This window comes from Phacochoerus africanus, chromosome 1 (assembly GCF_016906955.1).
Source record: "Phacochoerus africanus isolate WHEZ1 chromosome 1, ROS_Pafr_v1, whole genome shotgun sequence".
Taxonomy (NCBI): Eukaryota; Metazoa; Chordata; class Mammalia; order Artiodactyla; family Suidae; genus Phacochoerus; species Phacochoerus africanus.
Genome location: NC_062544.1, coordinates 60,080,448 through 60,093,465, shown reverse-complemented (window position 1 = coordinate 60,093,465; position 13,018 = coordinate 60,080,448). Strand labels below are relative to the sequence as shown.

At 43.7% G+C, this 13,018-nt stretch overlaps 1 protein-coding gene across 3 annotated transcripts in view; it reads right to left on the bottom strand.

Moving 5' to 3' along the window:
• The window catches only part of SLC45A2 (solute carrier family 45 member 2), a 34,652-nt gene extending 26,603 nt beyond the window's left edge, over positions 1 to 8,049 (bottom strand). The window contains exons 1-2 of one of the 3 annotated variants that reach the window (XM_047767419.1): positions 7,286 to 8,049; positions 5,016 to 5,192 (exon numbers count right to left, since the gene is read on the bottom strand). In XM_047767419.1, coding sequence (XP_047623375.1) covers positions 5,016 to 5,192; positions 7,286 to 7,814 — 706 coding nt within the window. In that variant the 5' untranslated portion in view covers positions 7,815 to 8,049. The remainder of the gene's footprint in view (positions 1 to 5,015; positions 5,193 to 7,285) is intronic. The other 2 variants (XM_047767400.1, XM_047767411.1) reach the window with 2 other exon arrangements.
• Positions 8,050 to 13,018: the final 4,969 nt, after the last annotated feature.

Below are 13,018 nucleotides of genomic sequence, written 5' to 3'. Positions count from 1 at the left end.
CAGCAAGTCTGGCAAGTACGCCATGATAAAGCAAGATGACAATGCACGGCTTGATATTTTTCTCTTCGATTTATTTATTTATTTTATTAATTTCATTCTATGGCTGCACCTGCAGCACACGGAAATTTCTGAGCCAGGGATTGAATCTGAGCCGCAGCTGCGACCTATGCAGCAGCTGTGGCAATGCCGGATCTTTTAACCCACCGCTCCAAGCCAGGGATCAAACATGCCCCTCTGCTGCATCCTAAGCCACTGAAGTTGGATTTTTAACCCCTGTGCCACAGCAGGAACTCCTTTCTCTCCATTTACAAATGTGCCCTCTCATTCAGAGCAAGGACATCAGGGTAAGGAATCACACATCCTTGTTTAACTAGACAGAACTCAACTAGTCACACTTTGAAAAGAGGGAGAGAAAGGGAAAGGAAGATAAGAGCATTTTAAATAATATGGGTTGTCCTACCTGCTATTCCATTCATCACCCATGTCTAGAAGTAGACACTAAAGTGAAGATGAATCTGTAAATATACTGATATGTAGCCATCACTGTGTAGATCTATACACAAAACAAGGTACCCTGTATTTTATGAATGATCTGAGAAACGTTTACAAATTACATACAGTCTCTGTGATTACCACTTAAGCAGGGACTTTAGAATCTAAGCCTTAAATAAGGTGAGACTTCACTGTGCTGTTTTATAAGAGGAAGATATTTTAAGTTGTGTGTTTCTAGTAAGGGGAAGTACTTGCTTTGACACATCCATACACCCTCGGGGGTCCCCCTACGATCAGAGGCAGTTGGCCGAGGTCCAGAGTTCAGCGTTGGTCAAGAGACAAAGCAAGGGAACTAAATGAGCATATTCATCTGACGGATGCACTTGGCCATGCAGTTCAACATGATGTAAAAGTGCATGAAACACACGCAGGGTTCTGAAACCAAGAAGCTCCTTTTATGTAGTGAACATCTCTAAGTGCCTGGTAATGACAGGGAAATGAGTTAGAAGCCATGGGGAATTGACAGGTGAATCCTCACGCTTTTACAGATCTTGCAGGTTACAAATCTTGGATAAATCCACAGTGAATTACAATTCAGGAGAGAATGTGAAAATAATAAGTGCGATCAGGGTAAACGGTGAACATGAGTATAACTTTAAAATATAAGGACCTCTTCGTTAGTCACTAGTAGACTGGGCTTTGAAAGTTTTTGCTATCACTTTCTTAAAATAGTCTTGGTCTTGAATTATTCTCATGAGACTAATATTCAATTATGTTTGTATTCTATGTGGTTTAGCTACTAGTTTTGGCACCTATTCAATAATAATTACCCCTTCTTCCTGGCTAAGAGAACCCCAATTTGATTCAGGGATATGCGTGTGTCCCCACCCCCCCCAAAAATCCTCTTTTTTCCAGCTTCCTAGGCTCCTGAGTACTCCTGTGACCTCATTCTGCCCAATGAGAAATGAGCAGAAGTCTGTGGGGGTCTAGAAAAGCTTTTGCTTTCTTCATTAAAAGACATATGTTGGAGTTCCCGTTGTGGCGCAGTGGTTAACGAATCCAACTAGGAACCATGAGGTTGCAGGTTCGGTCCCTGCCCTCGCTCAGTGGGTTAACCATCCGGCGTTGCCATGAGCTGTGGTGTAGGTCGCAGACACGGCTCGGATCCTGTGTTGCTGTGGCTCTGGCGTAGGCCGGTGGCTACAGCTCCGATTGGACCCCTAGCCTGGGAACCTCCATATGCCGCAGGAGCGGCCCTAGAAAAGACAAAAAAAAAAAAAGACATATGTTGCAGCTTTAACTTTCAAAGTGACCATATTTAGAAGTAGGGCCTTAAAAGAGGTAATTAAGGTTAAATAAGTCATAACAGTGGGGCCCTAATCCCTAGGACTAATGTCCTGATAAGCAGAGGAAGAGATTCCCGGAGTGTGGGAACAGAGGGAAGGAGAGCATAGTGAGATGACCGCCAGGTGTGAGCCAAGAAGAGAGGTCTCCCCAGAAGCCAACCGTGCTGGCGCCTGGACCTTGGACTTCCAGCCTCCAGAACTGTGAGGACATAAGTTCTGTCCTTTAAGCTCTCCAGTCTGTGGTATTCAGTTAAGGCAGCCTGAGCAGACCATGCAGGCCACAGGGGAGGAGAAGTTCAGGTATGTGTGTGGGGAACTCTAGCCTCTACCATCTCTTCCTGCTGGAGTCATCCACCTGGTTGATACCTTTGTGTGCATCCACTTGATAAACTTTTGTGCTTTGTGACCCAGTTAGAGATTATGTTTGCCTACGATTTAGAAGAAAATGAGGGGCCTTCTCCCTAGGAAGTGGGTAAAAGAAAGTTTCTAAGCAGCTTTGATTTCCAAAAGGAGAAGAGGAGGACGGGAACAGCAGGGTGAGTAAAGACCCAGGAGCTGGAGAGGACAGGGCAGTCTCCTGCCTTTGTTCCATGAATTGCCATTTTGAGCATCCACGCTATGCCAGGCAATGCTGGAGGTATGAGGGCTACAGTGAGTAAAACAGACCTGGATTCTGCCCCTACGAACACGCGGGGAATCTGCTCAGGGCATAGAGAACGTGGAGGGAGTAATGGGAAATAAAGCTGGAGGACGAAGGTGGGAACAGATGTATGAGGTTTTAAACCCTGTCCAGGAATTTGTTCTTTATTCAGTAGGCATATGGGGTGTGATGGAAATAAAATTCATCTTTTATGGCAAGACAAGAAAAATTTAAACTTATTCTCCCTGCCAGTTTGGGCCTCCTCCCTCTCCTGCAGTGTGAGCTGCGCATCTGTATTGTACATTAACCAGACCGCCTTAGGAGACACAGCAATACTTGCTCAAAAAAGAACAGTTCTCTCCTGGCACGAGCAAGGTGACTCCTTAGGAGATAAGATTCATTTCTTCATCCTCTAAGGGCTCACGATGACCCACTACTCGCCTTGTATGGGCAGATCTGCACCGTGAGAAAACTGACAGTACGTCATCTGATGTACAACGCTTTGTCTTGCATGTGAGTGATGGGAGGAAGAGTTTATAGAGCTCTCTGAGACACTGTCTCCCAGTTTATAACCTTCAGGTTGGCTTGAATAAAAATCTCTTTCTTAGAGAGACTCTCGATTAATTAATTTTTTATTAACAGGAGCTACTGCAAGTCATTAAACAGTAAAATGCCTGGTCATTAGTTGTCTTTTAGGAATATGAGTCTGGAAGTTGTGTGTTGGCTCTTCATAGTTGTCCTTTAGGAATATGAGTCTGGAAGCTGTGTGCTGACTTAATTGGAATAGGAAGAAATTAGAGACTTTACAGTTAAAACAGTTAAAAGGTAAGTACGAAAGTTCAGAAAAGCTATAGTTTGAGCCTAAACCAAGGTCATATGAAAATGACATGTTTGCTAAGGCTGCTAATATCAATAGAAAACCTCAAGATATTTTCTCAGAATTAATAGAAACACTACCATGTGTTAACCTGGGGAAAGTTCCCAAAATACAAAGTTTAATCTTCTAATATCAGAGGCAGCAAAGCAGAGGTTGTGTGGCTAAGACTAACCCTGAGGCAAACCTGGAAGATGTGGCCACACTGCCCAAAGCACTTCAGAGCAATGAAATTCTTCATGTGTCACATTCAAAAGCCGAAAAGTCTCCCATTGTAATTAATTTCAGCATATTATAATAAAGCAGCAGGAGTTATGGGATTTAAGTTAGGAGAATGCAGTGTGATTTTGGGACCTTCTAGCTTTAAGTGTCCAGTGACAGATAGGCTGGACTCCCACTCCTCCCTAAAGCAACGAGCCTCTTTGCACCTCTCTGCTGGGCAGCCCCATTCTTCACCATTCAAATACTTGCTCAAACAACAAATTATTGACCCAACAGTTTCTGTGTTCAGGCACTGCTTTCAGCTGTGGAGACATTAACTGAACCAAACTCAAGATTCTGCTTCTTGTAGACTTGAGTTTTTGTTTTTTAGGGTGTGTATGGGGGTACACCCATTGCATATGGAGGTTCCCAGGCTAGGGGTCAAATCAGAGCTATAGCCGCTGGCCTACACCACAGCCACAGCAACACCAGATCAGAGCCATGTCTGCGACCTACACCACAGCTCACAGCAACGCAGGATCCTTAATCCACTGAGCAAAGCCAGGGATCAAACCTGCGTCCTCATGGATACTAGTCAGATTCATTTCCACTAAGCCACGACAGGAATTCCCATCCTAGAGATTTCTCATATAAAAAGTTGGCATTTCCTCAACCTCCTGGTTTGAAAAAGGCCATGCCAAGAGGACAGTGGGGGCTTCCTCATTTCTTGGGGCCATTACCAGCTTCCTTGGGCTACTGTTGGGTCTTTCGTTTAGAGAAATGCTGCTAATGCTCAAAATTCATTTATAGAGCTCTGGTTAGGAGCAAGGACTGGGGTGTCATACACAAGAAAGAATATGATGATCTGGTGTTGTGGCTGTTGGCATAGGCCGGCAGCTGTAGCTCTGATTAGAACCTCCATATGCCATGGGTGTGGCCCCCCCAAAAAAAGAAAAAAAGAAATCTCTAGGATGCAAGGTTTTTAAAATGTGCTTGCTTTGTTTCTATTTTTGTTTTTAGGATACTTGCCACAGAGTCATCTGAGGTAGTCATTAAAGATGCAAAGTTCTGGGCCCCACTCCCCTACCCAATGAATCAAAAACACTGGAAGAGGGGCCTGGGAAGCTGTATGTTTAACAAGCTCCTAAGTAATGATGATGCTACATATTACAGATTAAAAACACAACCAAGCAAAAAGTCAAGTTGACAAGGCCTCTTTTCATTTCAGCTTTAAACATCTTCACAAATGGCTCTTCAGAAAGCTCTTGTATAACTTCCTTTGCAAAAACGCCACAGCCTGGTCACAAGAGAAATGCATTGGAAGACAGAGCCCGCGTGATGGGAAGCTTCCATCAATGGATCTATTCATTGAAAAAATTCGAGTGCTGAGACACTGGATGGCCTCAGCGGAAGGGCCTCCCTGTCTGGGGAGCTGAAGGATACTTCCTGGAATATTCCCTACCTGTGAAGAGGGCATGATAGTGGAGGCCCCTCTCCTTGTCCTGATGGGTGCAGACATCAAATAAGTAGGCTTTGATGGGCCCATCAATGAAGTCAGCAGCAAAATCAAAAAGAACCACACCTGTCATGGTGATGCTTATGGCCCAAATAGGCTTCCTCCTTGGGTCAGCAATCAAAGCTAAAAGAGAAACAGACATGGGCCTCCTAAATCCTGGCTTAGAATGATCCACATTTTTATTTCCACCAAGACTTCCTGTTATCAAATTATCACCCTTTACTTTCATTTTGCTTTGCTTTTCCAAATAAAAAGAGCCTCAATATTTTTTCAGGTTTTTACAGTTATGCAAGTGCATGTCCAGAAAAGTCGGCTCTCTAGAGGCAGAAAGTAGATTGAGCAGTTGCCTAGGGCTGTTGGGGAGAAGGAAGCAAGGAGTAACTATTAATGGTTATCAGGATTCTTTTCGGGGGGATGAAAATATTGTGGAATGAGATAGTGATGATGCTTACACAACCTTGAGAATATACTAAAAAGCACTGAGTTGTACACTTTTAGATGGTGACTTTTATGATATATAAATCATATTTCTTTAAATAAAGCTGTTTTTAAAAGTATACATGCTGGAGTCCCCATTGTGGCTCAGAGGAAACAAATCTGACTAGTATCCATGAGGACGCAGGTTCAGTCCCTGTGGGTTAAGGATCTGGCATGGCCCTGAACTGTGGTGTAGGTTGTAGAGGCAGCTCAGATCTGGCATTGCTGTGGCTGTGGTGTAGGCCAGCAGCTGCAGATCCAACTCGACCCCTAGCCTGGGAACATCCATGTGCCTCGGGTGTGGCCCCCAAAAGACATACATACATACATATGTATGTATATAAATGTATACATGCTGATTGTAAGCCATTCCAACCATACAGAAAAGCTGGGGAAATGCTTCAAGATCCCCACCCCTAGAGAATTTCACCCTTCAGCCACCCCTGTATGCACTAACACAGAGAAAGCTGTGCACCTGTGCCCTCCTGTCCTCCTGCAGTACTCCTCAGATTTTCACCTGTTTAACCAGCACTTGGATAGTTGCCTTGTTAAAACAGATTGCTGGGTTCCATCTCGCATAAGTCTCCCATGATTCCTCAGTAGGTGGAAGATGGGACCTGGGGAATTTTCATTTCTAACAGCCCCAAGTTAGCTGATGCAGCAGGTTGGAGGGCTCTGCTTTGAGGACTCCAATGGGATCGTGTTGTCCAGGCATTTGTAACCACCTCTCCTCACATATTTGCATTTCAATTCATGAAGAGCAAGTTCACAATTTCTAACAGCTAAATAATACTCATCCTAAGGCTATGCCACAACTCATTCACCCACTTATTAACTATTTCCCTTGCTTTCAGCTGGTTTTTTAAACTTAAGAATAATGTGCAATATCTGTACCTGTTTTCTAAAAATACAGTATAAACGTAAGTGAAAAATAAGCCTACCCTCCCCGCTCACACCTATTCCTTTAATATTCTTCCCTCGAGGCAACTATTCTTTTCAGGGTGTTTTTGTGAATTCTTCCAGAAATACCTTACATTTACAGATCTATGCCTGCTGTTAAATATATACAAATGATAATTGATTGTCCTGCTTCCTTATCATCCATTTTGCTAGTCTGAGAGTTAATGGTCAAAAAATGTGTGCGATTTTTAGACTGAATGATCCGTTTCCCAACACGGTACGTACTACCGCCAATGGCTAATTAATTGGCGGCTGATTAATGACTAGAAAAAGTGCTCACCATCAGGTTCATGTTTACAATTTGCAATGCAAAAGTGCCCCTTTGAGCTGCCGGGCTGATGCCCTGCACCTATGAAAAGACCCGACATAAAGCCGTGAACACAGTGAACTCTTATTTAGACACACAGGTACATTTATTGTAAATATTTATGGAGCCATTTGGCAGCTGGTTCATTTGAGAAAATACTAAAGATATAATGGGCACAAAATCAACCACAATTGATAAATATGTGAAGATAGATAATTTACAAAATAGATAAAAAGTTAATACTATTTTAAAATTCTCACACTTAAAAAATAATGTATCCTGATGTTTCTAAAAGTCAAGTCTCCTCACCACAGAATTTGGGCCATTCAAAGGGGGAAATTCAGTGCAACGAGGAGAGAGAACAGTTTTAACCAATTTCTGACTGTCACATGAAGAAATCTGCATTCTCTTCCTACTGAGTTGCATAACAGGACCCATCTCCCAGCCTGCCCACCTGGCACAGTCCACTGACCTGATATGATAGTGTCCCCGTTGAGGTACAGAGCCATGCCCAAGAGCATCATGACACCCAGAGCGAGGATGTAGGGTCTCCGCCGGCCCCACCGGGCCCGGCAGTGGTCGCTGGCCGATCCCACCACGGGCTGCAGCAGGAACCCCAGGACGGGGCTGAGGAGCCACACCACGCTGTATAGTCTCTTGGGCAGGCCCACACTGAGCAGGACTGGGGTCACGTAGGCTGCCTCCACCGCATAGCAAAACTCCCGGCCAAACATGGCCATGCTGTGCATGACCAGACTCCCCGTGGGTCTTTTGGGTGGCTCCACAGAGCAGAAAGGGCCATCCTCGGCTAGGGATTTATAGGTGTGGACATCAGGCTGCCCGCTGCTCTCGTCCATGGCCACTGGGTGAGGAACCTGCCTGCAAGCCTGCCGCCTCCTGCGTGGCCCTGGGGTTTGTGCTCGCAGCTGCATCTGACATGGAGCCTGGCTGGGCAGCTCACGGAGGTGGTCAGGCTGGGGGAGGGGCTCAAATTCTTTCATGCCTCTAAGATCACAAGTTATGATGAGAAGGAAGCGGGGTGGGGCCTGGAAAGCATGATGGGGATTAGCTGTTGTGAGCCTTCTGGCTCTTTACAGTGTTTCTCTAATGGAATCTTCCTTTACACTGTTCTCTCTCTGGCTTTCTCTCTCTCTCTCACACACACACACAATCACACACAGCTTTGAGATAATAAAGTCCTATAATGCAGTTGTTAAGTCAAAGGATGAATGAGTTGATATAACATTTTTCTAAATATACTGTCCTTTCCTGAACACAACTTTTCTACACACACATTGAGTCAATTAACTAGACTTAAAATGGTGGGAGGTTGCCCCTTTCCTTTAAATCACTACCGTCTCACAGCACTGTGATGTTTTCCTTCATTGCATGAAACACACCTTATAACCAGATAGTTCTGTGTTTGTTTTTGTTCTCCTGTGTTGGTCTTTGATCCCCTTTTGAGCAGTGATCTGGTCTGTTTTACTCATTATGACACCTAGCATGATACCTGGCACCTAGGAGATCCTCAGTTAGTATTTGTTAAAGGGATTACGGAAAGAACAAAGTGTATACACTACATTTTGCAGTGCTGGTCAACTGCTGAGATCCATTCCCCTCACCATACTCTGTACCATAAGGGACTACATTTCCCAGGTTCCCTTGCTCTCTGGCTTCTAAGCAGATTTGCCCAATGGGAGTCACTAGTGAGAAGACTGGGGCAGGAAGAAGGAAGAAACCAGGATACTTTCTCCCCTTTCTCTCCCCATCCTGAGATGTCCCCAACGGTAGCTGCATCTCCACTGGTCCAGCTTCCAACATGCAACCTTAGCTTTTGCATCCCCATAGTGCTACTCTTTCTGTCAATCCTGCAGCTATGGGAGTGGTCCTGGCTTCCCATGATTGTTCATATCTGAGTTGCCTCACTGTCCACTGGGCTTCTCATCTCTTTTATCACCAGTGTCAACTCCATATTAAATTTCTTCTATTTAAATACACTTAAACTAGTATTTCCCAAAATGTGTGCCAAGGTGTCCCACGGCAAGTGAGCTCAAAGGGGTAACCCAGGATATTTAAAAATTTAAAGACAGTAAACAGTGAAGTACCACATGATATAAAACTGTTCATACTTGAATGTATGATTCCACTACAATCCTATCAATGACCTTAGATCTTTGTGGGGCTGGGTTTTCCACAGCCATGATAAAAAGCAAGTATTATATGAAACTCAGTGTGGAACAGAAAATGAAGGGAGTGATCTCCAATCTGATTCCAAGGCATGATAAGCTGCACAGTGTCCAACAGTGTGTGTGACTCGTTAGTAAGTACTTGTGATTTTGACTGAAATAAGGAGGGGGGGTCAAGGTGGTGGAATAGAAGGACGTGGAGCTCCCCTCCCCCCACAAACACATCAAAAATACGTGTGGAACAACTGCCACAGAAAACCACCTGGGAACTGGTAGAAAATCTTCTATACAACCAAAGCTGCAAGAAAGATCTCCACATAATCAGGTAGGGAAAAAAGGCATCAGGACGGTACTGGTACCCCTGGGAGGGATCTGTAAGGAAGACCCTCACCCTGGGGAGACCTCCTGCCTGCTCAGAAATCCATCTGGATAAACAAAGGGGCTAGAATCTTCTCTCGAGGAGTATGGCTTACTAAGAATCAGCAGAAAGAGACTCGTGCTGGTGGCTGCCACCTCACCATACTTCCCAATCCAAACAGATGTATTCCCCACTGCAACCTGCTCCATACCATAGCTTGGCATGAGATCAGAGCAGAGACTTGGTCTATCTGTCCAAGCAGACCAGGGCACCTACAGAGCCCACTGTCAGGGCACACACCAGCCAACACCACAGAAACATGCAGTGGCTGGATGCTGATCCTGGAGCAGATAGCCTCTGGGCAGGAGTATGCAGTGGTTGCTTCCCAGCACAAAATTCTGCCTACTCCACACTGCAGCTTGGTGCCCAAACTGAGCAGACAGGTCCTGGAAGAGGTCTGACACAGAGGTAGTCCAGGTTCCCAGAGGAAGCACAGCCACCTCCATTCCTACAGCCATAGCACCACAGCCTAACACTAGGTCTAGGATTAATACAACAGGGAAAGAGATGTGACCTGGAGCTGCTTCTGGGTGGAACTGCAGACACCTACACAGGTGAGGCATATGTTCGCTGTGCCCATACGAGCCTCACTTACTTCAGGAGTCACCTCCTTTGGGACAGGTTATATACTCAAGGGCAATGGAGCCTGAGTGAACCTGGCCCTCAAGGCCTCTACTCCAACAAGTGGGCACCAGCTCCCACCCCCAACAGGTTGGTAACAGCCATGGAGCAGAGAGAAGGCCCTGTCCCACGTCCAGAGCAGGCTCTGATCACAACCCAACCACACCTCTACCAAGGGCATAAGGACCAGCACACTCTGAAGAAAGATATGGCTTCCATCCTTGGTTCAATGGGTTCCATCCATGGCTACAAAAGTAGCCCTTGCACCAAAAACACTGGATTCACACATTCTACACAGGGATGTTCCCACATAAAAATACCCCTTTAAGATCACAGTAGATAACTGTTTCTTCTAAATTCATAGAGACAGAGAGTTAAGTAAAACAAAAAAGCAAAGGAACTACTCCTAATTTAAAAAAAAATCTCCTGATTTCTTGAATAATATTCTTGAATGAATAATGAAGCAGATCTAACCAGTCTACCAGATCCTGAGTTCTAAAAGGAGGTAATAAAAATGCTAAAGGAATTAAAGATTATCGATAGAAATGCATATCACTATAACAGGAAACAGAAGACATAAAGAGGAACTAATCAAATTTAGACAATTTGATTGCCCAAGTGATAACTGATCTAGAAGCAATGAATAGCAGACTAAATGATACAGAAAACAAATAAATGATGTGAAGACAGAATAATGGAAATTACTCAATCAGAACAACAGACCAAAAGACAAATGAAAAAAATTAAAGCAACATACAAGATCTATAGGATAATATAAAACACACCAGTCTATGCAGAATAGAGGTTCCAGAAGGAGAAGAGAGAGAAAGAGAGACTTAAAAATGTATTTTAAAAAACTATGGCTGAAAACTTCCTAAGCCTAAAGAAGGAAACAGATATCCAGGAAGCAGAGAGGGACTCCCAAAAGATAAACCCAAACAGACCCACATTAAGACATATTATAATTAAAATGGCAAAAGTTAAAAGTAGATATTCTAAAGGCAGCAAATGAAAAATGAAGTCATTTACAAGGGAAATCTCATAAGGCTATCAGTTGATTTCACTGCAGAAACTCTGAAGGCCAGAAAGGAAGGGCATGATACATTCAAAGTCCTGAAAGGGAAAACCCTGCAACCTAGTATTCTAGACCCAGGAAGATAAAGAATTTCTTAGAGAAGCAAAAACCAAAAGAATTCAGCAATACTGACACTACCCTAAAAGAAATATTGGAAAGCCTTCTTTAGATAAAAGAGAAGCAAGAATCAGAGGAAATGGGAAAACACAATAGGGAAAGTGAAATATATAAAAGGACTGAAGGTCACTTAAATAAGCCAGTACATAGATTAAAAAATTAGGAGTTCCTGTCATGGCTCAGCAGTTAACGAATCTGACTAGCATCCATGAGGATGCAGGTTCGACCCCCGGCCTTGCTCAGTGGGATAAGGATCCCATATTGCCAATGAGCTGTGGTGCAGGTTGCAGACATGGCTCGGATCCTGCAGATGAAGCTGTGGCATAGGCTGGCAGCTATAGCCTGATTCGACCCCTAGCGTGGGAACCTCCATATGCTGTGACTGCAGCCCTAAAAAGCAAAATATAAAAAAATAAAAAATTTTTAAAAATTTTTAAAGTGATTATGTCAACAATGAATAGCACTGTAGGATAAAGGATAAAACATGAAGATATAAAATAGGATATCAGAGTTCCTGTCGTGGCACAGCAGAAACGAATCCAACTAGGAACCATGAGGTTTCGGGTTTGATCCCTGGCCTCGCTCAGTGGCTTAAGGATCCAGTGTTGCTATGACCCATGGTGTAGGTCACAGATAGGGCCTGGATCTGGTGTTGCTGTGTCTGTGGCGTAGGCTGGCAGCAACAGCTCTGATTAGACCCCTAGCCTGGGAATCTCCATATGCCGCAGGTGCGGCCCTAAAAAAAAAAGACAAAAAATAAAATAAAATAGGACAACAAAATCACAAAATATGTGGAGGTGAGCAAAAACATGTAGATATTTTAGAATTTGTTTGAACTTTCATGAATATCAGTTTAAAGCAAGTAGGTATAGTTAAGAATCAACATACTTGAACTCTAGGGTAATCATCAATGAAAAACAAAAAGGAGTTCCTGTTGTGGTTCAGCAATAATGAATCTGACTAGCATCCATGAGGATGCGGGTCTGATCCCTGGCCTTGCTCAGTGGGTTAAGGATCTGTCATTGCCATGAGTATGCTGTAGGTTGCCGTGTTGCTGTTGCTGTGGTGTAGGCCAGCAACTGTGGCTCCGATTCGACCCTTAGCCTGGGTACTTTCATATGCCATGGGTGCAGCCCTAAAAAGCGAAAGGAAGAAAGAAAAAAAGACAGACAGACAGACAGACATAAAAGAGATTCACAAAACTAAAAAGAAAAGAACTCAAGCACACCACAAAAGAAAGAAAGAAAAAGAATATAAATAAACAGGGAGTTCCCATTGTGGTGCAGTGGATACAAATCTAACTAGTATCCATGAGGATATGGATTTGATCCCTGGCCTCACTTAGTGGGTTTGAGGTCCAGCATTGCTGTGGCTGTGGCGTAGGCCAGCATCTTAGCTCTGATTCGACCCCTAGCCTGGGAACATCCATATGCCAAGGGTGTGGCCCTAAAAAAGCAAAAAAAGAAAGAAAAAAGAAAATGAAATAAACAAATAACCACAAAATCCACTGGAAAACAAGGTGAAAAGTGGCAATAAGTACATACCTATCAATAATTACTTTAAATGTTCAAGGACTAAATGCTCTCATCAAAAGACAGAGTGGCAAATTGGATTAAAAAAAAAAACAGAAACAAAAACCTCCAATATGCGGCCTACAAGAGACTCACTTCAAGGTAAAAAGACACACAAAAACAGAAAGCTTAGGGATGGAAAAAGATATTTCATGGAAATGAAAATGATTAGAAAGCATCCATTCATGATAAAAACTCTCACCAAAATGGGTAGAGA